General features: G+C 39.8%; 2 protein-coding genes across 11 annotated transcripts in view; one reads left to right on the forward strand and one right to left on the reverse strand.

Moving 5' to 3' along the window:
- The window catches only part of CAMKMT (calmodulin-lysine N-methyltransferase), a 413,830-nt gene extending 401,144 nt beyond the window's left edge, over positions 1 to 12,686 (reverse strand). For 2 of the 6 annotated variants that reach the window (XM_040453878.1, XM_040453874.1), the window contains exon 1: positions 12,402 to 12,686. In XM_040453878.1, the coding sequence (XP_040309812.1) occupies positions 12,402 to 12,671 (270 nt within the window). In that variant the 5' untranslated portion in view covers positions 12,672 to 12,686. The remainder of the gene's footprint in view (positions 1 to 12,401) is intronic. The other 4 variants (XM_040453877.1, XM_040453873.1, XM_040453876.1 and 1 more) reach the window with 3 other exon arrangements.
- A 314-nt stretch (positions 12,687 to 13,000) lies between these two features.
- Positions 13,001 to 26,998, forward strand: part of PREPL (prolyl endopeptidase like) — a 63,764-nt gene continuing 49,766 nt past the window's right edge. For 2 of the 5 annotated variants that reach the window (XM_040453866.1, XM_040453867.1), the window contains exons 1-2: positions 13,002 to 13,155; positions 14,475 to 14,997. In XM_040453866.1, the coding sequence (XP_040309800.1) occupies positions 14,779 to 14,997 (219 nt within the window). In that variant the 5' untranslated portion in view covers positions 13,002 to 13,155; positions 14,475 to 14,778. Of the gene's footprint in view, positions 13,156 to 14,474; positions 14,998 to 26,998 lie in introns of all 5 variants that reach the window. The other 3 variants (XM_040453868.1, XM_040453869.1, XM_040453870.1) reach the window with 3 other exon arrangements.

Raw genomic sequence — 26,998 nt, forward strand, 5'->3', positions numbered from 1 at the left:
TCTCTCTGCCCCTCCCCCGTTCATGCTCTGTCTCTCTCTGTCCCAAAGATAAATAAACGTTGAAAAAAAAAAAATTTTTTTTAAATAAATAAATAAAAATAAAAATAAAACTGACACAAGAAGTAAAAAGTCTGAACGGTCCTAAACTATTTTTTTTAAATGCGATGCATAAATAAAAGTCCTACCAAAGAAAACTCCAGGCCCAGATTGCTCACCAGCAAATCTCGTCGAAGACAACCCAATGTCTAAGTAAGAATCAATGTTCATCTGAAATATGGCCTTTTGTAGCAACGTGGATGGAACTGGAGAGTGTTATGCTAAGTGAAATAAGCTATAGAGAGAAAGATACAATATGTTTTCACTCTTATGTGGATCCTGAGAAACTTAACAGAAGACCGTGGGGGAGGGGAAGGGAAAAAAATAAAAGTTAGAGAGGGAGGGAGCCAAACCATAAAAGACTCTTAAAAACTAGAATAAACTGAGGGTTGATGGGGGGTGGAAAGGAGGGGAAAGTGGGTGATAAGCATTGAGGTGGGCACCTGTTGGGATGAGCACTGGGTGTTGTATGGAAACCAATTTGACAATAAATTTCGTATTTAAAAAAAAAAAAAGAATCAATGCTTATCTTACCACACTCTTCACTAAATCTTCAAATAACCCTGTGGGGTAGATACTTGTTATATGAGACAGGAAACAAGGGGATGTTAATTTGCTCCAAGTCAGAAAGCTAGGAAAAAGCAAATCCAGGCCGACTACAGAGCCTAAACTCTTAACGTTTCTGCTTGTGGAGAACATGGTAGACATCAGTCATCCATTCCAACTTCCTTCTAAGATACCTACCGATGTCATAAAGCTAGAAAGCTGGAAGCCACGTTTCCCAGAGTCCCTACCAACCAAAGTTTCAGATGTGATCCTGTTAGCTAATCAGATGCACTAACGTGTGCTCTGAAAGAGGAACAGACGTGGTAATTACATTTCTGTGATTTTCACTAGTAGGACAGTTGCAAAGACTTTTGGCTCTTCTGTGGCATCTTCAGCAGAGGTCCAGTGTTCCCTCCCTAACTTAACGGGAAGTGAGAGGAGGCACAAGGGGCATCACCTCTGCTGGGAGAGAGATCTAGGAGGCAAAAATGTGCCTCCAGAGTCTGTAGTTGTGGCAGCAGCTTCCTCATCACCAGAGACAATAGATAAAACAGTGTAATGCTGGACACAGATCAGATTCTTCATTTTGGGAGAGGTGACATCTCTGTTGGCAGGCCAGCTTTGCGTTGTTCTGGGGCTTTGTGTTGTTCTGGGACTCATTCTTGGCCTGCTCCTCTGGTACGTCCAAAGAGTAAGCACTTAATCCACTATATTGAATCACTTCCTGCTAAAGACAGCTAGAGTTGTTCCTCTTACCTAAAGAGGAACTCTGACTCTAATGATGCCATAATTCTTATATGCAAAAGAGCGAACCAAGGTCAGCACCAAGCCAGAGAACACATCAGTATGAACATATCTTTTTTTTTTTTTTTTTAATTTTAATTTATTTTTTTAAGTAGGCTTCACGCCCAGCGCCGAGCCCAATGCAGGGCTTGAACTCACAACCCTGAGATCAAGACCCTGAGATCAAGACCTGAGCTGAGATCAAGAGTCAGACGCTTAACCAACTGAGCCACCCAGGTGCAGTTTTATCTTTTATCAAGATAAAATCTTGAGAGAAATCTGTTTAAAATTTATACACTATGTATAAGGTTTAGAAGGTTGGGTTTTTTAATGGAGGATCAGAAAAGGTTGTCTCTCCTTGATTTGGTTGAAGGTTTCTTTTTTTTTTTTTTAAAGAATGAATTATTTAAAAGTCTTTACCAAAAACAGGGCCTTATTATTATTACTATGTCAACCATGGTTATCAGGAAGAAAAACCACCCAACAGAGCTAACTCTTAAGACAAAAACAAAGTAATTAAACTTTTAAAAATGTAAAATGTAGATATAAATTGTCGTAGTTTTGTCCATCTAATGTCCAAAAAGCAAACACCTTTTTTTTTTTTAATGTTTATTTATTTTTGAGACAGAGAGAGACAGAGCATGAACGGGGGAGGGTCAGAGAGAGAGGGAGACACAGAATCTGAAGCAGGCTCCAGGCTCTGAGCTGTCAGCACAGAGCCCGACGCGGGGCTCGAACTCACAGACCGTGAGATCATGACCTGAGCCAAAGTCGGACGCTTAACCAACTGAGCCACCCAGGCGCCCCTCAAACACTTTTTATATTAATTATGTTGTCAAGATTACAGCACCACATGTCTGATGTCAAGATTACAGCACCACAAAGCACTAAGGCAAAAAATCAAGTTGCCACAGGTATAATATTAGAAGGGGCTTTTACAGTTTAAATAAATCCCATGATCTACAATATGAACAAGCTGATACCCAATGGAAGTAACACGCAATACATTTAGGGTAAAAACAGCACTTCTTTATATAATCTGTATTCAGTAAAGGTAATTACAATGGGAAATCAAGTCCAATTACTTTTGACATTTCTTTTTAGTTTGAAGATTCAGTTACTTAAAAACAATTTTTTTAATGTTTATTTTGAGAGAGAGGGAGAGACAAAGAGACAAGCACAAGCAAGGAAAGAGCAGAGAGAGAGGAGGCAGAATCCAAAGCAGGCTCCAGGCTCTAAGCTGTCAGCACAGAGCCAGACGCGGGGCTCCAACCCACAAACCATGAGATCATGACCTGAGCCAAAGTCAGACACTCAACCCACTGAGCCACCCAGGCGTCCCTGAAGATTCAGTTATTTTAATGCCACCAATAATACTTGCAGCTTTGTGAGCTGACAGGATACTTGAATCTCCCATCGAGGTATAATCTTATCAACTACCGTTTTTAGAATATTACCTTCAAAGCTCCTAGGTATCTAATTAAATAAAATCCAGATTGCATTATCTGGGGTGAAGAAAAATGCTCAAAGTCAAGACATTGTCTAATTCCTCTAAATCAATGAGTTCTTTAATCAAGGATACATGTTATACCAAACAAGTTCATGTCAAAATATCAAATATCCGAAGGGGTAAAAAAATGCATGGACTGCTGGACCCATCAGGTAAAAAATGTATGCAACTAAACACAATGAAAGTCTAAAACCCATTTAATTTACCTGAAGTATTTGTTTACTCCAGAACTAAAATACACTGAACATAACTATGTAGGAACCCTACTAACCAATACTCTAAAAGTAATGTCACTCAGAAAATGAGCAAGGGTTTTGCAGCAGGAGAGCCTCTCCCTCAATAGTTGAGTGCAAGCACATTTATTATCCTTTGAGCTCAGTCTTTTCCCCTGTAAGACAGGAATAGTAACGCTTACTTTGCAGCTTCTAATACAATGCCTGATAGACGGTAACTGTGGACTGACTACAAGACTTGTGTGAAAATTAATTAAAATAATATACACTATCTGGAAAACGTCTGGCTGAGAGCAGGTACTCAGTACATAGTTAACTAACTTCTGGTTAAACAAAGCAGACCGAACACACACACAGTTATATCCTAACCCTTCCAAAACTCCCCAGAATACCAGTTAAAGAGTAAAAATAGCAAAAATACAAAAGGACAAAGAGACCTGGAGGAGACATGATGAATAGTAACTTATTCGACAGGTTGCCAAAATCTAAGTGCTGACAAAGGGAAAGCCAAGAAGCAGCAAAGTTCTACCACACACTCAGGAAAGACTTGGTCACTGGGGGCGCTAATGGCAATGAGGATAGAGAAGTAAGACTAAACACAGAAACAGTGGTTGAAAATATTTTTAAGAAGTTACTAGATCCCCTGATTCCATCAGCAATGCCAGGCAACTACCTTTCTCTCCCACAGTGGCACTCTGAATTCTCTAAATTTCTAGAGAAAGGGTATCATAAAATGATGGTCGTAAACATCAAGCAGAGCTTAGAATGGTATAAGATGCTCTTCATTCTGAGGAACATCCCTTTCCCTCACTTACCTTCTAGATCACAGGCAGTCAGTCTTATATCAGCCAGAGAAGAGATTGCAAGATTCCTTTTGGGGGCTATGGGCCAAGAAAAAAGACCTGTAGATACTGACATCTGGGATCTCCCAACAAAATGGTCAATCACTGCAGAAATCACCCTATGGTAAAGACTTACTAGTTCAATCAAGATGGTCTGAAACCAGAAGGGTGCTTAATTCTGGGGCCCCAAAGGGATAATAGTTCTCTTTTGAGAGTTAGGGAGCCCCCAAAAGAATGAAGCAAGAGGGTACAAAACAGAAATAAATAGGCTCAGTCAGTTAAGTGTCCAACTCTTGATTTTGGCTCAGGTCATATCTCACAGTTGTGAGATCTTTTTCATAAAAATATCCTTTTAATAAAAGGTGCCCAATTCCCACAACTTCTAGGACAATAATTTATGTCACAACTGTTACCAAAAGGACTTGAAGTGGCTTAGAAAAATACAATACCACAGGATGCCATTCATTAAAGATGCATGAGGGGAATTAAAAATAAGGAAATAAGGGCAGGGATAAAAAACAAAGATGGAAATAACGGTGACACAAAAGTACATTCCATGAAGAGTAAACACTTGATACAGGAGATCAACAAAGAGCGCACACTAAGTGCTGGAACTAGGATTGGAACCACATGTGTCCAATGTCAATGCTCCCTTTCCACTGTGCCAACAAATTGCTTAAATATTCCTTAGTTCCACAATAATGCTTAAAGCGACTTCAAAACAGTAAGATATTTTCCTTATTCCACTCACCAGATTCAGTAATTTCAGCACTAAATAACTTGAGAACAGGTAATTATATGACAATAGAAAATCTGAGGAGTTAGAAAGCATCTCAGAACTAAGTTCAGAGGAAGAAGGTTAAAAACCTTATAAATAAAACTTGGGGTCTGACCAAGGACCATGAGGTCAAGAGAGAAACTGGAGAAAGCAGCTTCCAAAAATGGACCTGTTTCTGTGAGTGTTATGTGTAAGAGATGAATCATTTAGATTTAGATTTACATTTACATTTAGAGTTGTATCACTAAATTCTATTCCCGAAACCAATATTACACTATATGTTAACTAATTAGAATTTAAATAAAAATTTAAAAATAAACAAATACATACATACATATGTACATACATACATACATACATACATAAAAGTAACGTATAAGAAAAGACAGGTGATGGGGCACCTGGGTGGCTCAATCAGTTACACATCTGACCTTCGGCTCAGGTCATGATTTCACAGGTCGTGAGTCTGAGCCCCACGTCGGACTCTGTGCTGACAGCTCAGAGCCTGGAGTCGGCTTTAGTTTCTGTGTCTCCTTCTCTCTCTGCCCCTCCGCTGCTCACACTCTGTCTGTCTGTCTGTCTGTCTCTCTCTCTCTCTCAAAAGTAAACATTAAAAAAATTTTTTTAATAAATAAAAAACAAAAGCGGGCATATAAAAATATTCAGCATTATTCCAGGAAAGGCAGCTAAACTATTCAACCTTTGAAAAGTTACTACATTTACTGATAGGAAGATTATTGGTTAATACAGCTCTGTGAAACTGAAAACAAAAGCTTTTATATCTAGAGCCTTCTAAACTTTTTTTTTCTTTACTCCACAATTAAAAGTTCATTTCTTTTTTTTAATTTTTTTTAAATGTTTATTTATTTTTGAGACAGAGAGAGACAGAGCATGAACGGGGGAGGGGCAGAGAGAGAGGGAGACATAGAATCGGAAACAGGCTCCAGGCTCCGAGCCATCAGCCCAGAGCCTGACGCGGGGCTCGAACTCACAAACTGTGAGATCGTGACCTGAGCTGAAGTCGGACGCTCAACCGACTGAGCCACCCAGGCGCCCCAAAAGTTCATTTCTTTTAAAAAACGTATTAGGAGAATATCTTGGTTTGGGACTGATAAACTACATACTTTTAAAATTCAAGAAAACATTCACATCCTCTTTTTTAACCTAAAGTACAATCCTAAATATTTTTAAGGAATCCAGAGAAACCAATTATTAATCTTAATAAGTCAGACATAAAAAACAAAATCTCCTCCAGTCACTGACATACATGTCAACATGGTTTGAACAGCAGGGATTAATGGCGAACCTCGTACCGGATCCTTAAGACTCAAGCGCGCTCCACAGCGCATGCAAAAATCTATGTCATCTGTTGCCTCAGAACTTTAAAATTCTATACTAACTTGAAATGTCAGTTTTATCTTAACACTGTGAAAAAGCCCTTATAAATACAATGATGTATAAAACTTTACGTCAATAAATTACTGTCAAAAAACAAGAGAGAGGGGCGCCTGGGTGGCGCAGTCGGTTAAGCGTCCGACTTCAGCCAGGTCACGATCTCGCGGTCCGGGAGTTCGAGCCCCGCGTCGGGCTCTGGGCTGATGGCTCAGAGCCTGGAGCCTGTTTCGGATTCTGTGTCTCCCTCTCTCTCTGCCCCTCCCCCGTTCATGCTCTGTCTCTCTCTGTCCCAAAAATAAATAAAAACGTTGAAAAAAAAAAAAAAACAAACAAGAGAGAGAGAGAGACAGAGAGAAAGCACGAAAGAGCTCAGCCTCTGCTGCCATTAAGTCAAGTGATGCCAATAAACACCAGTCCCTCACTTTAAGTAGAAATCCAAACCACAATCCTCAGTTCAAAATCTACAAGTGCACATCAGCATTTGCAAGACAAGGTCTCTGGTGTCTGTTTGCCATTTTAACCATAGAACCAGAAGGCCTAAACAGAGCACGCTATAAAGTAGCAGCTCTGTTAGCTGACTCTGGATTAACAGACGCTTTCCATTCCCTCTATTAAATATTCAAAGTGGACTTTAAGGTAGTAGCCAAAGCACTGTTCTTGCCCTTTCCTACTGAGCCGTATGTTTGCCAAGTTAACGGTGCTTCTTCACAAGTTTTGTTACACCAGTTGTTCTCGTTACTGTCATTAATTAAATTTGCAAAAACAAACAAAATGGTAATTAAAACCGAGTTGTTGCTTCCATAAAAACTAAGTTGAGGGGCGCCTGGGTGGCTCAGTCGGTTAAGCATCCAACTTTGGCTCGGGTCATGGTCTCACGGTTCGTGGGTTCGAGCCCCGCATCGGACTCCGTGCTGACAGCTCAGAGCCTGGAGCCCGCTTCAGATTCTGTGTCTCCCTCTCTCTCCGCCCCTCCCCCACTCATGCTGTCTGTCTCTCTCATAAATAAATAAGCTTAAAAATTTTTTAAAAAATAAAAAACTAAGTTGAATGTTTTGGAAAGGTAAAGGCAAGTCTGCTTGATAAAAGTTGCTTAAAACCTTACTATTAATTTATTTATATTTTATTTTTTATTATTATTTTTTTTTTAGCGTTTATTCATTCTTGAGAGACAGAGAGCAGGTAGGGATGGGGCAGAGAGAGAGAGAGGGCGATACAGAATCTGTAGCAGGCTCCAGGCTCTGAGCTGTCAGCACAGAGCCTGAGGCAGGGCTTGAACCCACGAACCGTGAGATCATGACTTGAGCCGAAGTCGGACACTTAACCGACTGAGCCATCCAGGTGCCCCAAAATCTATACTATCAATTTAGGTGTGGGAAGCCAACCGTAAAAAGTCTAAAGAACTAATCATAAATATCTAGAAGTATTTAGCACTTAGGTTATAGCTTCACTTTAGAATATGTATCATTTTTATGATTCACCTCATTAACTCTCTCAGTTAACCAATCCAGGTAATAGGTCTTCTACTGTATAAAGCATCTTGATCTGGGAATAATTTTGTTCAATCATGTGGAGTTTTTCTGGTAGTCAAGGGTCTTTAGTGTTTTACCTTAAAATGAAAAAAAAAAAAGTCCTCCCTTCCTATGACTGTACTTCATTAAATTTAACACATCATTGATTACAAGATGGCAACATTTCTTTCTTCTGTTGTTATATAGAATAGACTGCCAATTAACCAGCGTGCAGTCAACTAAAAGCCGTATCTCAATTTCAAAGATGTTAAAATTAAAACTATGCATTTTGGCATTTTAATAAGTTTTTGGTAAGTGATTTGAAAATAATCATGTTGGGGTGCCTGGGTGGCTCAGTTGGCTAAGCGTCCGACTTCGGCTCGGGTCATGATCTCACGGTTTGTGAGTTCAAGCCCCGCGTCGGGCTCTGTGCTGACAGCTCGGAGCCTGGAGCCTGTTTCAGATTCTGTGTCTCCCTCTCTCTCTCTCTCTGACCCTCCCCCATTCACGCTCTGTCTCTCTCTGTCTCAAAAATAAATAAACGTTAAAAAAAAAAAATCATGTTTACTGTAAAAGAAATTTAAGTATAGAAGAGTAAAAACCCAGTTGAAATTCTACTATTCTGGGAGAGCACACTGTTAAACATGCATGCCTACATATACAAATAACCATGAGTAAGGGTGCCTGAGTGGCTCAGTCAGTTAAGCATGAGACTTCGGCCCAGGTCATGATCTCACGACTGGTGAGTTCAAGCCCCATGTTGGGCTCTGTGCTGACAGATAAGAGCCCGGAGCCTGCTTCAGATCCTGTCTCCCTCTCTCTGTCCCTCCCCTGCATGCACACTGTCTCTATCTCTTTCTCAAAGATAAATAAACATTAAAAAAAACTAAAAAACTGGGGCGCCTGGGTGGCGCAGTCGGTTAAGCGTCCAACTTCAACCAGGTCACGATCTCGCGGTCCGAGAGTTCGAGCCCCGCGTCAGGCTCTGGGCTGATGGCTGATGGCTCAGAGCCTGGAGCCTGTTTCTGATTCTGTGTCTCCCTCTCTCTCTCTGCCCCTCCCCCGTTCATGCTCTGTCTCTGTCCCAAAAATAAATAAACGTTGAAAAAAAAAATTTTTTTTTAAAAACTAAAAAACCATGAATAATTCTCAAAGGGCTCATACTATGCATACTGTCCCTATCCTTTGTTTTTGTCTTTGACATTGTAAAAATCATTTTTAATACTTTAAAGAAACCGTGATAATCTCACTTGTATACGCAGTGTTGCACATTTATCCAATATGTAAATTTTTTAATGTTTACTTTTTTTCGAAAGAGAGAGAGAGAACGTGAGTAAGGGAGGGACAGAGAGAGAGGGAGACACACAATTCAAAGCAGGCTCCAGGCTCTGAGCTGTCGGCACAGAGCCCAATGCAGGGCTCAAACCCACAAACCATGAGATCTGACCTGAGTGGAAGTGAGATGCTTAACCTACTGAGCCACCCAGGTGCCCCCGATATGTAATGTTTTGTTTTTAAGTGTTAAAAATACATCAATCAAATCCTTGTTAGGAAAACATAAAACAACAGGACAAGAACATAGAAAATGAATTTATTTCTAACGCTGGTAAATAATTTCACTCCAAAATAATCCGAGATGAAAATGGTCTTAGAGAAATCTACTACTGTTCCCTCATTCACAACTGAGAAACTGAGGTCCAAAGAGGTTGCTCACCATCACACAAATAGTTAAGGGCGGATCTGGGCCCGAAATTAAGTTATATTAAATTCCATTCCAGAAATCATGCTATCTCTTTCAGGACTGATAGTCTCAAACATACAGCATAGCGCTTTAATTTAAATCATGCTGTGAAATAGTCCATTAATCAGATTCTTCAGCCAAATATGAGACCTGTAGGCAAAATTATTCATTCTGAAGGTGTTTGTGAGTATGGGTGTAATGATCACTGCCACTTTTTCATCTGCCCTACATCCCTTCCTCTTAGGAATTGCCCCTCCCTCACTCTACGTGTTAATGATGGGGATTTTATCTTCCCAGCAACAGGGTGGGCTAACGTTCCAGGTAGCCAAAATGCCTCATTCTCCTAGACACAACAACTGGTCCAACCTTGGCCTATTAGAGTTGTTCAAAGGGCATTATTTGGGTTTTGGGAAAAAAGGTCATTTCTTCTGGATCACTAGTTGGGTACATGATGAAAGCCTGTTGTTACCAGCAGCCATCTTTGCTATCAGGTAATGACACCCAACAAAGAGGAAAACAGAATACTATCTAAAGCCTCTATCAATATTGATCCATAGTCTTCATCTGATTAAAGTGAGCACTAGGCTCAAAAGTCAGCAATTTATCATGTGACCTGGTATCAAACGACAAACTAGGTCAACTGGGCTTTTTCTAAAAAAGGTTAATTACAAAACCAAAAAAAAAAAATTATTGAACAGTTAAAGTGAAGGACCATTAGATAGCACTGGAGCCCTATGGGGTAATAGAGCGACAGAACTGTGTAGAAGAAAACAAGCAGGCATAAGCAGATGTCATGAAGATGTCCCATGAGAGAGAGAGAGAGAGAGAGAGAGAGAGAGAGAGAGAGCGCGCTGCATATCTCTATCACTGCTTAGATTCCTCAGTTTTCCAGTTCTGGATGCCTACAAGATGTGGATGGTCAGTTAGTTTGAAACATATTTACTAAGCACCTGCAAATGTTTAATATACATGGTAGGTTAGATTTATTATGGATTTATTCCTTTCTTGCCCCCGCCAAGGAAGGAGTATACTTCCCGGCCCTTTGATTTTAAGCTTAGCCAAGTATCTTACCTCAGATAATAGGAGTTAGCAAGACTTTAAAATGAATTTTAGTGGTTGGGCTTTACTCTCTTATACTTCTGCCATCACCTTGAGAATATGTCAGCCAACTGGTCCAAGGATTAAAGTCTGCTGATCATAGCCTTTGTCAGTCAACTCCCAGGTGTCCCATGGATACACAAAATAAATGCTAACTATTGTACACCATTGTGATGTTGTAGTTGTTTGTTACTCATTAATATCTAAATGATACAATACATTGAGGACTTGATACTATGGGCCACTTAAAGCCTGTTCTTACTTTCAGGCTTTCCACAACACTTAACATCTACTAAAAACCACCCAGGCACTGTGCAAGGTGCAGAGGATAGAGATCAATAAAATATCATCTTTTCCCAGGGAGAACTCCCATTCTGGTAAGTTATATGGACTCTGATCAGATGATCATAAAATGATATGATATGGGGTTCACTGGTAGAGTGAGTTGAGGGTCTAACTCAGCCCAGATGAGTTAGGAGAGGCTTCACAGAGGATGTTAAAATGTAGTTGTGAAAAATGAACTTCATCGAGTAAGAAAGAAGACAAGACTCTAAGCAAAATACACATGTGTACCAAAACATTAAATGTCAAACAAAGTATGTGGGGAGTTCAAATGGTAGCCATAGCTGAAGCTTGTCCTTGATCTGATGTAGACAGCAATTCAGAATGAACATATGTGCTGGTCAGCTGGAGTTTTTACCATACTAAGAATCACTGAAATTATCACAATAAGATTTGATTAATTTAATGCCCTAATTTACTACTTTGATAATTCAACTTTAACTGCTGTTTTATTTCACTGTAGAAAGTTCCTATGAGAATGATCTATGAATGATGCATTTAATATCCTATAATTTTGTAATATTAGTAACAAAACCAGACCATTAATGCTTTGGATACACTTTCAAAGCATCAGCAAAGAAATGATCTCTGAGTCACATCATGACATTATATGAAAAAGTGACTTGAGACAGCTGCAAACAATCTCCAAGTGGCTGTAGCTGGGAAATCCTTCTCGAAATACAACAGTCAGAAGTGGAAAATGTCCTCGAGTCAAGTTTTCAGGAGAAAAGCTCAGGCAGAGGATTAACACTGGTGTGCAAAACAATAAACAGATTTTACTTCAAGCAGTTTGGAAAGAGGGTCGGCGATGTCAAATCAGACATTTGTCAAACCTGTGTACAACTGAAGTTACCAACAGCAGCAACTCTAAAGTACTAGAAAATGACCGCCGTTAAACAAACCAACACACCCGGACTAGTCCACCTTGGGCACCAAGAATCTTGCTGATCACTTCAAACTACAAGATCAACACGAAACTTTCACATGCCACCAAAGACAGAAGCAGCTCTTCTGGATACACCCTCCACTCTCCGCTGTACCGACACCGCGTGCAACTTCACAGTCCCAACACAGTCAACCACGCTGATTTCCGAGGAAGGGGCCAGACTTGAACCAGACTGAGGCTGGGAGATAAGAAGCAAGGAGAAGAAACCTGGGGAAAGAAGTAAAACAGAAGCAAGAAAGAAAATAGCATAGGATGGGGAGCGGCGGTCCCACCAATTGGATTGGTGAGCACAGAGAAGAGTCCCCGAGATGCAAACAAATGTCCAAAAAAAGATCTTATACTTCCATCTGAGTTTCCCAGGAACTCAGTGTTGGCTGCCCCCTCCCCGCCCCACCCAATCCAATTCTTCCCTTTTGGTGGGACCTTTAACCGAAGCAAGGGGGCGCTTCTCACGTGGCTCCCGGCAAAACTACGAGCGAACTCCCAGAGTTGCAAAAAGGAGAGACACTCTACCGGTCGCTCGCTGCGTACCCGGGAGGGAAGTGGCCAGAGGCAAAGGTGAGGTGAGTGGGCTTTCTCTTACCTGCCGCAGAAGCTTCCACCGGGCAGCTCCCAAGGGCTCCGAGACTGGAAGCCTCTGAGAGGCGTCGCCGCTTGCTGGGCCCTCGGCCGCAGCACTCTGAGCCTCGCGGGCCTCGGCATCCGCGACTCGCGACTCCATCCCATTAAACCCGCCTATACCACGCGCCGTCGCGACCACAACTCTCCCCTGCCAGGACCTGTGTACTTGTTCCCAGTCAGGACCTGTGAGCTCCGACCGCCCCAGCGCGCGCGCCCTCCCCGAATTCCGCATTTCCGGTATTCGTGTCTCCTTGGCAACCGGGGCAGCGCGTCATTGCACCATTTTGCTGGTGGCCATCTTTTGTGAGGGCAGACCAAAGGGTAAGGAGCTGTGGCAGAACTAATGGGACGCCGGCTCCTCTTTTCCCACTGTCCCCTGCCTCATCTAGATCACAGAAGACTAGCAAAGAACCAAAAGTCTTAGAACTTTGACAGTTAAAAAAAAAAAAAAACACGAGGAGAAACTATTCATGACCACAACAAAAATGGCGAAATCCGCTTAACGCTAGTGTTTGACTGGGGTTACGTAGATCAGCGTGCTGCAAACCAGATCTGGGCGGCTCTGGATTGGCTGTCGTTCTGCGGGCTGCGGAACGCAGACTTGGGCTGGACGCGACTGAGGTGACACCTGTGCTCCTTCCTGAAAGGTTCTGGTTCTCAGACTTGCCCTCCTTCGTTTCGGTGTCTAGAGCCCGGCCAACTGTCCTTCAACTTGCGTACGTACGGAAGGCATACCGTGGCGGGGGCGGGGTCCTCTCCTTCCTTTCACCCAGACACCCGTCAGCCCCCCTGGTCGCTTTTTGCTTAGCGTCCCTTCTTTGCGTGGCACATACTGCCACCTCCCCTGACCTTCTCTCATTCGCGCCGTCTTATCCCTGGGGTGGAGAGTTGCACAGGGAAAACGAGTAGGTCCTCCCGGAACACCCCCCCCCCCATCCTTATCTTTGCATACTGTCTTCTCCCTGCGGATGAAAGATGGATGGATTGAGGCTTCTGGCGTGGATATAATGACTGAGGGCCTTACAGGCCCCTGTAACGGGACCTTGGTGGGCGGGGAGGTGGAGGTGGTTAGTGTTGGCTGCTGATCTCTTATCCCCACTCGCCCGTTATTTTGCTGCGACACAGAGATTACGGGGGGTGGGGGGTGGGGGGGGGGCGGAATCGTCGGAGCGGATCAAATCTGTAGTAAATCTGACGCAATAGTGTATCTTTGATACCGAGGGGCATTTTGGGGAAGACTCCCATGATGATATTCAACAGTGTGCAAGAAACTTAGATTTTTTTATGTAATAATAGTAACAAGCATTTATTGAGTGCACGCTACATGCCAGGCACTGTATTGAGATCTTAACATAAATTCTGTAATTTTATTCTTACAACTCCATAAGGTAAATGATGTCATCATCTCAGTTTTGCAGATGAAGAAACTGAGGCACAAGTGGTGAGTGCCCGAGTGAGGATCTGAACCCAGGTGTCTCTCTTAAATACGAGCCTTTGATGGTTTAATAAGAACCATCTTTTCAACAGAAACCAGGGGCGGCCTCACATTATATTTGTTCATCCTAAAGTGATGTGCTTCTGTTTTAACTAAAGAGCTCAACACCTTTTTAACGTTAAGTCCATTGTTACGTCTAACATTTGGAGCCAGCCAGATTGGACTTTTTGCTCTACTACTTACTGTCCAAATGACCCAAGGCACTTTGCTAAAACCGCCCAGAGCCACAGTTGGCTCACCTGTGAAATGAACATTACAATAGCTACTCTATCGGGGAGGTCCTTATGAAGTTTAAATTGGACAAAGTGTATAAAAGTGTCTGGCATGTAGCAAACACTCAACACTCCCCTACCTTTATTAAGTAATTAGGCGTTTTCCTAATATACACACCGGAGACATGTTCTGAATTATGTAAGACCAAAGCCATTTTGCCTTGTAAAGCCCTCAAGAGTTCCGGAGATGCCATTAAGTCTATGTGTTTGTTTGCAAATTTTTATTTTGTTTTTTTGTTTTTTGTTTTGTTTTGTTATTGTTTTTTAGTTTGCCTCATGTGTACCAGAATCAGTGCTGCGTAGTTTGACCCTGATAGGATTGACTTTACAAATGAGACATTTTAAGTCACGTCTGCCAAGAGGTGTCATTTGAATGAAACTGTAACTTATACAAGTTTTCAGGTATTTTTAACCTGAGTTATCAGCTGTCTGCAGTTATTCATAACCTGAGGGGTGGATGGCCCTGAAGGGGAGGGATAAGAACTGTGGATCTTAGATATTCTGAGAACCCACTGCTGTGAAATCATGTGCTGACAGCCCCAAAGGGAGCATAAACCAGGGGCTCTGATATCATGCAGCAGAAGAGCAAATTATTTCTCCAGGCTTTGAAGTATAGTATTCCTCGCCTTGGGAAATGCATGCAGAAACAGCACTTGAATCACTATAACTTCGCTGATCATTATTACGATAGAATAAAATTGAAAAAATGTCACCTAACCAAGTGTCTGCAGGATAAACCCACGATATCAGAGTTAGCAAGGAACATCCCGAGTCGGAGCTTCTCATGTAAGGTATGGACTTTTTAAGTTAACCTATTTATAGGTCATTAAGATAAATTTTAGTTTAATAATAAAGAATGGATAGGCCATCAGTTACTAATTTTCTCAGTAATTCTAGTGTGATTTTTATAATGTTAAAACTCAGTTGTGCATAGTTCAATATAAGTGTGAAAACATGCGTTTATAGAGCTGTAATGTAATATATAAAGATGTATATTAATGAAAAATGGTTCAGCTTAGGAAATCTTATGCCTATGCGTGCATTTCAAAGTATAATTCACCTTCTCGAAATGCCTGGAATACCATAATAGCTTTTAAAAAAATCCAATAATATACTAATTGCTTTATGAATCCCAAACTTGTAAGCTTCCATAACTCTATGTAATTGTGTGTTCTTTGTAAACAAACAAAAAGAAAGAAAGAAAAAAAAAAAAAGACTTGGACTTTTGACCACTTGGGTCCTTCAGGAAGATGTTCTCAGACTATTGTACTTTCACCAGACCCCAAGCTATGGGCCTGACCACAACCTTGAGGATCTGATAGCCCTTGTAGGGAGCGTTCCCACACATTCCAATTTGCCTGGGACAGGCCCCATCTACACCTCTTGTCCCTGTGTAATTATTAATAGTATTCTCTCAAAAATGTCCTGGTTATGATGGTAAGTTATGTGGACATCCTACTCATTTGGGATGAAACTATTTATGCTGCTGCCACTTTGACATACCTCCCCCACCATATACTTGTTATGTTCCTTAGGTTCCTTAAATTATATTTGGGGGTGATACTTTTGCAGTAACTCAGCATATTATTTTAATATTTTAATTTCCGGTTTAAATTGTTTTGTTGCATACTGATTTTTTTCTTTTTAGTCTGTTTTGGCTACTTCATTTTTTATTGTGGTAAAATGTATATGACATAAAATTTGCCATTTTAACCACTTTTAAGTGTATAATTCAGTGGCATTAATTACAATCACAATGTTGTATAACCATTACCACTGTTTCCAAATCCCTGTCATCTCCCAAAAGAAATGTACCCATGAAACCATAACTCCCCACTGCCTCATTTTCCAAGTCCCTGGTCACCTTTAATCTACTTTGTCTCTATGAATTTGCCTGTTTTAGATAATTCATGTAACTGTTGTAGAATATATCAGAATATTGTCCTCTTTATGGCTGAATAATGTTCCATTGTATATTTATATACCATATTATCCATTCGTCTGTCGGTGGACACTTGAACGGCTTCTCGTTTTAGAAATGATTTTTTTTCATCTTCTTTTGCTCAATTCCTTTATTTTATTTAACATTTGCTCTTAGTTCATACTTGTGGGCTCTTGTGTGGGTTTTGGTTTTTTGTCTGTTTTTTGTTTGGTTTTGCTTTTGATTTTTTTATCTGTAGTTCCTAGACTTTTTTACTCTTTATGTCTTAATCTTTCAAATTATTTTTTTATAGTGTCATGGCTTAGTTTAGCATTTTGCATCTTCCTTTACTCAGAAATTCTTTATGCCTTTCATTTCATTATTTTGTGCCTGTGTGTGCAGCTTTAGTCTACTTAAGAAAGATAAACTTTTAAATTTTACCTGTTGGGAAAATGTTGGACCTATAGAACATCTTAGTTTACATTTTGCTTAGAACATTTTGTCATCTAGTACTCTTGAGTCTTAGTTTATAAATAGCAGGCAGGAATTACCAGTGAAGTGACAGCTGAGATGAGCTCACACCCTGAACAGGAGGTTGACTATTTTTTCCCTCCGTTTGTCCCTGAGGCAACTTTTCAGTTCTCTTTCCTAGATTCCTGTCACCTAGAAACTTTAACCTGACTCAATGACTGCAAGAAAAGTAGCTCTTTTAGTAACTCTTCAACCTGAAAAACTGGTCCTGCTTTCATGTGTCATGTATCAACCGTTTTCTTCTCTGAGAAGTGATAAGATCTGAAAGCTGTGCTCCCTGTCTTGTGTGATCCCCGGGGACCTGGGGAGGCTGTGAGGAGACCTGTAAACAAGAATGCACATTTTCTTCTTTCAGCAAGCTTCCACTCAGTTCCAACTTTGTTCACTCCTACAGGTATAATAAAGTAAAAAAGAGTTGTTGGTGTCTGTAGGCAAATTACAAATATATATATTTACCATAAGGCAAAGACCTGTTTAAGTTAACTAAAGAATAAGAGGGGCAGCATATGTAACAGAAATGCCAGAAGTCAAGGGGTCTGTCTATGACAGGTGTGTCTGTGACTAGCCAGGATTCTAATCTTCCTGAATGGAAAAAGAAAGGGAGTTTCAACGTAGTAGTGTAAAAGTCTTCCAGGTGCTATAGTCTCATGATTCTGTAGCTCTTCCTTATTAACCTTAACAACAAATTATCCCCTATACATTTGGGATTCTTTAGTACCAACCGTATTCTGCAGTATAGCTGTGTATCAGAAGTCCCTGGGAGCTTTTTAAAAATACAGACTTCTGGATCTCATCCCACATCTGCTGGATCGGAATCTCTATGGCTGGGGTCTTTCTCTCCTCCTCTTCCTCCTTTTTTTTTTTTTTTTTTTTCTTTTCTTTAAGTTTCTCAGATAATTCTGAAATTCCCAGCCTGACACTGACAGCAGACTTGCATTTAGGATCTAGAGACACTTGGTTACCAACTGTTACTGATCTAAACCTAATTGAATTCATTCAGTTCTGAAGTTCTTACTGGCAGGTACCTGAGCTTTCCTTTTTTTTTTTTTTTTCCACCCCGTTAATTTTTGAGAGAGCGCGAGCAGAGGAGGGGCGGAGAGAGAGGGACAGAGGATCTGAAGCAGACTCTGCGCTGACAGCAGAAAGCCTGATGTGGGGCTTGAACTCACAAACCATGAAATCATGACCTGAGCCAAAGTTAGATGCTCAACTAACTGAACTGACTGAAGCACCCAGGTGCCCCTTAGCTTTCCATTCAACAGTACCAGAAGGAAAGTTGAATTTAGTCCATTATACTCCTACAGCAGCTAGTAATAGTCAAAGACCAACATCAAACCAAATACCACATTTATCTTCTACAGCATTCTGCTCTGCCTTCAAGAATAATTCCTAAGATCTTTGATCATGCAGAGCTGAACAAGATACAAAAAGAAAACCAAATAAGAAAAGAGAACATGCTAAATCCTTTGACTAAACATGTTGGCTGTTTCTACAATACAGAGTATAGCAAATCCTGCAGTAGTTCTAAGATAGATAATTTGGTAGTGGATATCCTCACTAGCACTTCTGACCTGTGATTTGTAGGAATTGCTAAAGGGTTTGAAACATCATCAGAAAGAAGAAGAAAGGGGATATTTTAAAGTAAAACTCAGAAGGGGCACCTGGGTGGCTCAGTCAGTTAAGCGTAACTTTAGCTCAGGTCATGATCTCACAGTCCCTGAGCTCAAGCCGTGCCTCGGGCTCTGTGCTGACAGCTCAGAGCCTGGAGCCTGCTTTGGATTCTGTGTCTCCCTCCCTCTCTCTGCCCCTGCCCCCATTCATGCTCTGTCTCTCTCTGTCTCAAAAATAAATAAACATTTTTTTTTAATTTAAAAATAAAACTCTGGAAAGCAAGAAAAGAAAGTGAACATTGTAGTCTCACAATTTTTTGTAGTAATTCACAGAGTGAGATTGCCTTGTAGGTACAGCTTCATATTTTCTCCACAGTCCATTTGTTCTTTAACCTGCTGGAGTATGGCTCCTATTCCTCCTTTAAAATCTCATGTCAGTGTCACCAATGATGGGGCGTATTTCAACCCAGTAGACCTTTCTCTTTCCTCCTCTTACAGGCTTTCTCAGTAAATTTGATACACTTGACCATCTCTTCTTTTTTTTTTTTTTTATTTTTTTTCAACATTTATTTATTTTTGCGACAGAGAGAGACAGAGCATGAACGGGGGAGGGGCAGAGAGAGAGGGAGACACAGAATCGGAAACAGGCTCCAGGCTCTGAGCCATCAGCCCAGAGCCTGACGCGGGGCTCGAACTCATGGACTGCGAGATCGTGACCTGGCTGAAGTTGGACGCTTAACCGACTGCGCCACCCAGGCGCCCCAGTGACCATCTCTTCTTGAAAGACTCTTTTGTGCTTGTTTCTTGACTCCATGTTTTCCTGGTTTTCTTCCCCCCCTTACAAACCTGTCTTCAGTCTTCTTTTCTAACTTTTCTTTCATAGGACGTCTGCATTTTGGAGTTTCCCAGGGCTTAGTCCTGCCCCTTTTTTCTCTCTTTAATTTCTTCTCAAGAAGTCTTATCCATTTGTATGGATTTAAGTATCGTAGCAGTTATTCATCCCAGACTCCCCTCTGCTACACGGTATTTTGCAGCCTACTTAACACTTGCCAGTTGAACATCTTGCAACAAACTTTCCACAGTTGAACTTCCCCAACCCAGTTCTACTTTTCATTGCTGTATACTCAGTTGTTCACAACTGGAAACACAGAAGTTTTTATTCTTCCCATTCCTTTACCTGCCATCACTTCACTTAATACTGTATCCCAAACAGGCTTCGTGATTTTTGCCATATCTCAATAGCACCAAGGCTATTGTTTACTTAATTATTTTAGCTTCATCAACTTCTCTTATTCCAAGGAATAAATTTAGTAAATGATGTGCAAATTCATGTGCTAGTTATATTCTTTCTAATAAAATGTCCACATATCCCAAATCCCATATGCCATCATGTTGACATGCTTTCAGAAACACTGCACCAACCTCCAATATATATATTGCATCTATTTTTCTCTGTCCATACCATCACCTTTATAGTCATCTTTCACCTGGACTGCTAGTAAAGCCACCTAAACAGGCTCCTTGTTTGCCCTCTTCTTCCCTTCCAACCCGTTTTCCGTACAACTGGAAAAATGATCTTAAAATATAAATTAAATCATGTCCGTACCCAACTTAAAATCCTTCCAGAATTTCTTACGACATAAAGATAAAATCCAGTTTTCTAACCATGTCCCCCAAGGGCCCGTAGCATTTTACACTGTCTTATTTCATGTCACTTTGCTCCCCGTCCACCTTGGTAAAGCTGCGGTGATTATATCCCAGATCAAAGAATACAGCTCTTTCCCATCCATCTTAGGGCCTGTACGTGGCATTCCCTTTAGGTCACTTACTTCTACATGTCTAGTTTCTTGTCCTATTTTAGGTCTTCATAAATGGTACTTCCTAAGAAAGTACATTTCCAATTATGGTGATCAAAGTAACTTCTTCGCTTTGTTATTTTCTACTTTAGCTTTGTTTTCTTCCTGCCACTCTAATTATTATTTCATCGGTCATTTTCCCTTTTTATTTTGTCTTCCTAACTGAAATGTTAAATTCATAGGGCGCCTGGGTAGCTCAGTCAGTTAAGCATCAGACTCAGTTCTAGCTCAGGTCATGATCTCATGGTCATGAGATCGAGCCCCGCATCCACACCCAGCGTGGAGCCTGCTTGGGATTCTCTCTCTGCCCCTCCCCAGCTTGCACATGCATGCTTGCTCACTCTCAAAATAAACCTTAAAAAATAAAATGTAACATTCAAAAGGGTTTGGTCCATTCCTATCTTGTTCAACATTGTTTCCCTGTTTCTGAAACATTGCATGACAGTAGTATTAAATGAATGCCTGTCCCCATAAATATGGGCCTACGTCAGTTTTAAGAATGCCATTCTGTGGATGCAATATAATTATTGAACCTACCTCCCGAAATAAAGGATTGAGCTAGACAAAAAAAGAAATGACTCAGATGTAGTTAAGGTCCTGCCAGGCAGCGGGAGCAGCATGTGTAAAAGCTTCAAATCTAGAGAGGGCATCTGTACAAGTAGTGTAGCCAAAGTGGTCAAAAATGAACCAATAGAAGTAAACAGGGGCCAGAACATGTATAGACAATTTTGTAAATCTTGTGAGGAGTTTAAACTACATCCTAAAAGTAACAGAAAGCCATTGAAAATCAGGTGCAGTCAGATTTGCATTTTAGAAGAATCACTCTGACAGAACTGCAGAAAATTGATTGGAAGTAGGAGGCCTTGCCAGGAACTCAGATGCATGAAGATGAGAGTCTAACCTAAGGCCATAGCCATGAGAATGGAGAGAAGTAGATTTGAGGAAAGATTAAAGAGCTAAAATCACTCAAACTTCTTCATTATAGGATGATTACATTTTATTGTGGACATCTTAGTAGAGGAATAGAGAATATAGGTTGATAATCCCTCTTCTGTTTGCATTTTAAAATTCAGAAGCCTCTTACAGAAGTTGTTTTAACTCTACCCCCATCCCCCACAAACTGACACAAAGCTATTATAGTTTTTATCCCACTTAATAGGTGTTTTGCTCCAAAATCTTTTGTGTTTCATTACAAGATAGTGTCCCCCACCCCCACCCCCACACACACACTTACTGGGATAGGCACCATGTTAACTTTGCAAAATCATTAAATTCCAAAGCACATCTAGGCATCATTACGTTTCAGATGGACTTATGTCATAGTCACAAGTATATACTCTGTTACTTAGATCTTAAGGGTGAGGACAGAGAAGAAATAGATATAATTCACTACTAAAGTGGAGATTTCAGGGGCGCCTGTGTGGCTCAGTCGGTTAAGCGTCCGACTTCAGCTCAGGTCATGATCTCATGGTCCGTGAGTTCGAGCCCCGCGTCGGGCTCTGGGCTGATGGCTCGGAGCCTGGAGCCTGCTTCCGATTCTGTGTCTCCCTCTCTCCCTGCCCCTCCCCATTCATGCTCTGTCTCTCTCTGTCTCAAAAATAAATAAAAACGTTAAAAAAATTTTTAAAAATAAAAAAAATAAAGTGGAGATTTCTATAGACAGTTGGATATCTGAGTCTGGAATTTGGGAAGAGTTATCCATATATAGGTACTGAGTTTAGGCCATAAAAACCATACTTCATTTAATTGTGCTATTAGCTATTATATAATTCCTGATTGTAGGGAGGGCACCTGAGTGGCTCAGTCAGTTAAGTGTCTGACTCTTGGTTTCTGCTTAGGTCATGATCTTACGGTTTTGTGAGTTCAAACCCCATGTTGGGCTCTGCGCTGCCAGTGCTGAGCCTGCTTGGATTCTCGCTCTCTCCCTCTCTGCCTCTTCCCTACTCATGCTGTCTCTGTCTCTCTCAAAATAAGTAAACTTTTAAAAAATAAATAAATAAAAGAATTCCTGATTACATTCACATGCTAATGTTTATCAAATTAATTTCTGAATTGATAAAACCAGCTTACAAACCAGGAATATGAGAGTTCTGTCTGTATCTCAAGTAACACTTGATATTATCAGACCTTTTCTTTTTTCCCCTTCCAACAGGTAAATATATCAGTATGTCAAGTGTGTCATTAATATTCAGTGTCCTGATTAGTGATAAAGTTGAGGATTTTTTCTGTGCTCGTTAACCCGTTTTGGCTTCTTGAATCGCATGTTCACATCCCTTAACCATTTTTCCAATGAGTTTTCGTTTTCTTACTGGTTCATAAGAGGTATTTACATGTCCTTTGTCTTTTGTGTGCTGTAGGTATCTTTTCTGTATCTTTTCTGTGCTATGTGTTTTCACTTTGCTTATGATGTCTTATTTAAATGGGTTTCTTAATTTTTATGTTTTATGCTTTGTTTCATTTTACTCAGCAATTATTTGTTGCACCCCTACTCTGCACCATTCTAGCAATTCGGTATATAGCGGTGAGCAGAGGAAACAAAAATCCCTGCCGTCATGAAGCTTATCATTCTAGTTGGGAGAAGAGAGAAGAGCGAAAAAGCATATGAATAAAATATAAAGTATGTCAGAGGCAATAGGTACAGTGAAACATAAAATAAGACAGGGAAAGAATGAATAGGCCATACTGAGATAGGGAGAGTTGTTATTTAATAGGATGGTCAGGGAAGGCCCAACTGAGAAGGTGACATTTGAGAAATAGCTTGAAGGAGGTGTTTGGGCATAGGGCATAGCAGGTTCTAAGAAACAGAGTTGGGAGCAAGCCAGTCATGTTCAAGCAATATCAAAGAGGCCAGTGTGGCTCAGAGTAAGTGGGTGTGGGAGGAATATAGTAGTAGATGGAGTCAGCAAGGTAGTGAAACAAGATCCTTTAGGACCTTGTAGACCATTGCAAGCATTTTCCCTTTTCTTCTTGAGCAAGATGGGAAACCATTGGAGGGCTTTGAGTCAAGAAATGATATCTGACTTTAGGCTCATGCTAGCTCTTTTGTTGAAAATAGCTTATGGAAGACAGGAGCAGAAGCAGAGAGCATTTAGGCTTTTGCAGTAATCCAAAGGAGAGAGGATAACAGTACCACCAGAGTAGTTCCAGTACAAGAGTAAGAAGTGGTCAGATTCTAGATGTATCTTAAAAGTTGAAAGTATTTGCAGATCACTTGGTTGTATCAAGAGAGAAAAAGAAGACTGGTTTGAAGCTTGAGCAACTGGAAGGACAGAATTGTCATTTATCAGGATGGGAGTGACTGAAGAACAAGATTTTTTTGGGAGAGAGGATACATGGGGAGACTGGAAGTTCGGTTTTGGACATTTTTTGACATACCTATTAGTCATCCAAAGTGCAAATGTTGAACAAGTCCGTTGGATATAGAAGTTCAGCTTATGCAGGGGAAAGTTCAGGCTAGAGATACAAATTTGGGAGTCCTCAGCATATAAATAGCATTTAAGGTCACGAGGCTGGATGAGATCATCAAGGGAATTCGTGCAGACTGTAGATGAAGAAATGGTCCAGGGCATGCTGATGTTAAGAAGCCAGGAAGTAGGAACCCATTAAAGAGACTGAGAAGGGCCAGTGAAATAGGAAAACAGTGAAAATGAGGTGTTCTGGAAGTCAGGTGAAGAAAAGTGTTTTCAGGAGGAGGAAGTGATCAACTGTGGCATGATGCTTATAGGTTAAGTAATATGAATACCTAGAATAACCTTTGTATTTTGCAGTGCCGTGGCCATCAGTGACCTTAACAAGAGAGTCAGTGGAATGAGAAGGGCAAGGAAAAGGAAGAAAGGAATTGGAGGCAGAGAGCATAGGAAACGATTACTTCCCTTCGTTTAACAATCACTTTTGAATAACAAAATAGCGAATATAGCTAGATATTTTAAGTAAATATAATTAAGATTATTAAGACGTGTTTCACAGATGCTAAATAAGGTGTGTACTAATATGAATACACTTCAGGTATGTTAATTACAGATTACATATGGTCCAGTGTAAAACAACAGAGACTGTTTATCAAGTCAAAGAAGTTCCTAGTTTTTCTAAATTCTCCATTCTTAATTAACGTTTTATTGTTTTTTTAAAGTGCCTTGATTATTTTCTATTTTTTTCTGCATTAATTGAAATGGCCCTAAGATTTATTTCTTTTATTTGTGTTAGATTACAATAATAGATTTTGTAATATTGTAATACAAATAGATTGTAATCATTCTTAAGATATATCCTACTTGGTCACATAGCATTTTATTATTATGTTACTATTTTTCGTTTTGTGCTTTTTAAAAATACATTAATTCATTATACTTTTGGTTTTTTTAGTCTATATTTTATGATAAGATTGATTTTTAATTGTCTTTTATCGTCATTGTCCAGTTTTGGTGTCAAGGTTTTATTTGCCTGATAATATGAATAGTTTTAAATAGTTAACATTGTTTTCTTAGCATTTGAAAAGATCCTTGAAGATTTAAGAAAACAAGTTTTGAAGGCAACTGGGTTTGGTATCTCTTTTAAGAGGATACTTAATTACCACTTAATTTCTTTGATAGTTATTGGCTTATACAGCTCTTCCTTTTTTATCCACTTTTAGAATTCATTTATTTTCTGGGAAATTATTCATTTATCTGTTTTCAAATGTATACACACAAAGAACTTTATTGTGATTTTTTAAAATCTGTATTATATCTGTAGTTATACCACCTTTTTCATTTCTAATATTCTTTTGAAAAGAACCAACTTTTTTTTTTTTTTTGAAAATTTTATTTTTGAGAAAGAGAGAGAGAGAGAGAGACAAAGCACAAATGGGGGAGGGGCAGAGAGAGAAGGAGACACAGAATCCAAAGCAGGCTCCAGGCTCTGAGCTGTCAGCACAGAGCCTGATGCAGGGTTCCAACTCACAAACTGTGAGATCATGACCTGAGCCAAAGTCAGGCACTCAACCGACTGAGCCACCCAGGTGCCCCGAAAAGAACCCACTTTTTATTTTGTTGATCTTCTCTAGTTTCTTTACCAATTTCACTGAAACCACTTTATTTTGTTTCTTCTACTTCCTTTAGGTTTACTCTCTACTCAAGTTGAAATGCTTCATACTGCATTTCACAGGACCTATAATGTCAGTCTTTCCTACTATTAATGATGTTAAGTTTGATAATTTTGGTTACAGTAATAATTGCTAGTTCTCCATACATAAAGGGACCTTATTCCCTTTGCAGTTACTAAGTAATCAGTAGGGTAGTACTTCAGTACTGTGTTACCCAACGTCATTTCACCTAATACATTTAACAACCGTTGATGATCTTTACCCTGATCAGTTGTTTCACTGGGGTTGCTAATGATTTTCCTAATTCTATTATTTCTACATTTATTAGCTGATATTATTTTGTAAAGAAGCGTTTTCTTTTTTGTTGAACTCTTTTTTCACTTTAGTGTGTTTGGGGAGTTTTGTTTTGGTTTGGTTTTTCAACTTACTTTGAATTTTTATATTTTTCAGGGTAATATCAGTTTTAATCATTATTTTTTTGATGCTCAAATTGTCCCAGATGTAGGAACCTCTACAGACGAGCCCTTTTAATGCAGCTCCATTAATCTTTGGGCATTTCCTTGCTTTCTGACTAGCCTACTTTTTACTGTCTTGCCCTGGACTCGGAATTAGCCATTTATTAATGGTACCATCTTGACTAAAAGCTGTCCAGTATTTTTCTACTGTGTGATTTTTTGGTCTTTAGAATTACGCATTTTTTGCCATAATGAAGTTCATATATTCCATCCTCCTGTTTCATAAGTTTCATTGTTAAAATGGTTTTATACTAGGCTACCTGGAAGGTAAAGAGTGCTTTTTTCCACTAATGGAGTCTCTCTTGATATCTCTTGATACTGTATATGTAACCTTAAAATTTTAAGTTAAAGCTATCCTCACCTCAGCTCCATTAGGTGGTATATATGCCCTTCAGGCCAGTAGACTATTAACATATTAAGATACTTGGCTGTAATGGGTAGGTTTAGCTGTGTAACCTAATGATAATGCTAAGTGGCGTTGAAATGAAAGCTTAAAACACCCAATGGGTATTGTTGGGACAGAACTAAAACCAAGAACAACTTGGAATATTTTATGAATATTGTAGAAAACCTCAATTTTTTCTGGGAGTAATTCTTCTTAAGGAATTATTTACAAAGCTCTGAATTCTTCCAAATTAAGGCTTTTAAAAATCATACTGCTTTCAGGGTTATTTTGGTTCAGATAAGCTTGGTATATTTGGATTTTTGACACAGGAAAAGGTTAATCAAGAATAAAATTGACTAAGAGAACAGGTAGTATACCCAGTTCTGTGCCTTTAGCCCTGTGTTGGCCATGGCTCTATAAGAATGGGTATTAAGAAAAAGAAGAATGGTTATTTAAAAGGAGATGCAGAATGTGCTAGAAACTGCAAGATAGAAAGAGGTACTCCTCATAGCTATCCTAACTCTACTTCATAGCTACTCTACTTGAGAAGGTCCGATGAAATTACAGAATAAATAAGCAATATATCTGGAAATGAAAAAACAGCTCCTATCGCTAAGTTACAGTTTGAAGATAGATTTCTAATGATCTCCTGATTTGTGTTTTAGATGATAATAGGAAATTACTAATACGGATATTTCACCTCACTACTCTAAAGATCAGCTCTAGATTTTGTGTAAATGCTAAAAAATAAATGAAAAATAAACATGAGCCTCCAGTATTTGATTTCAAATAATTATTCAAGCATATTAAGTGTATGATTGAAGTAGAGACTGAATGACATAACAACAATTGTTCCTAATGGGAATCTCATCCAAATCATAAAGCATCTCGAAA

Source organism: Herpailurus yagouaroundi, unplaced genomic scaffold (assembly GCF_014898765.1).
Source record: "Herpailurus yagouaroundi ecotype Mexico unplaced genomic scaffold, PumYag 210, whole genome shotgun sequence".
Taxonomy (NCBI): Eukaryota; Metazoa; Chordata; class Mammalia; order Carnivora; family Felidae; genus Herpailurus; species Herpailurus yagouaroundi.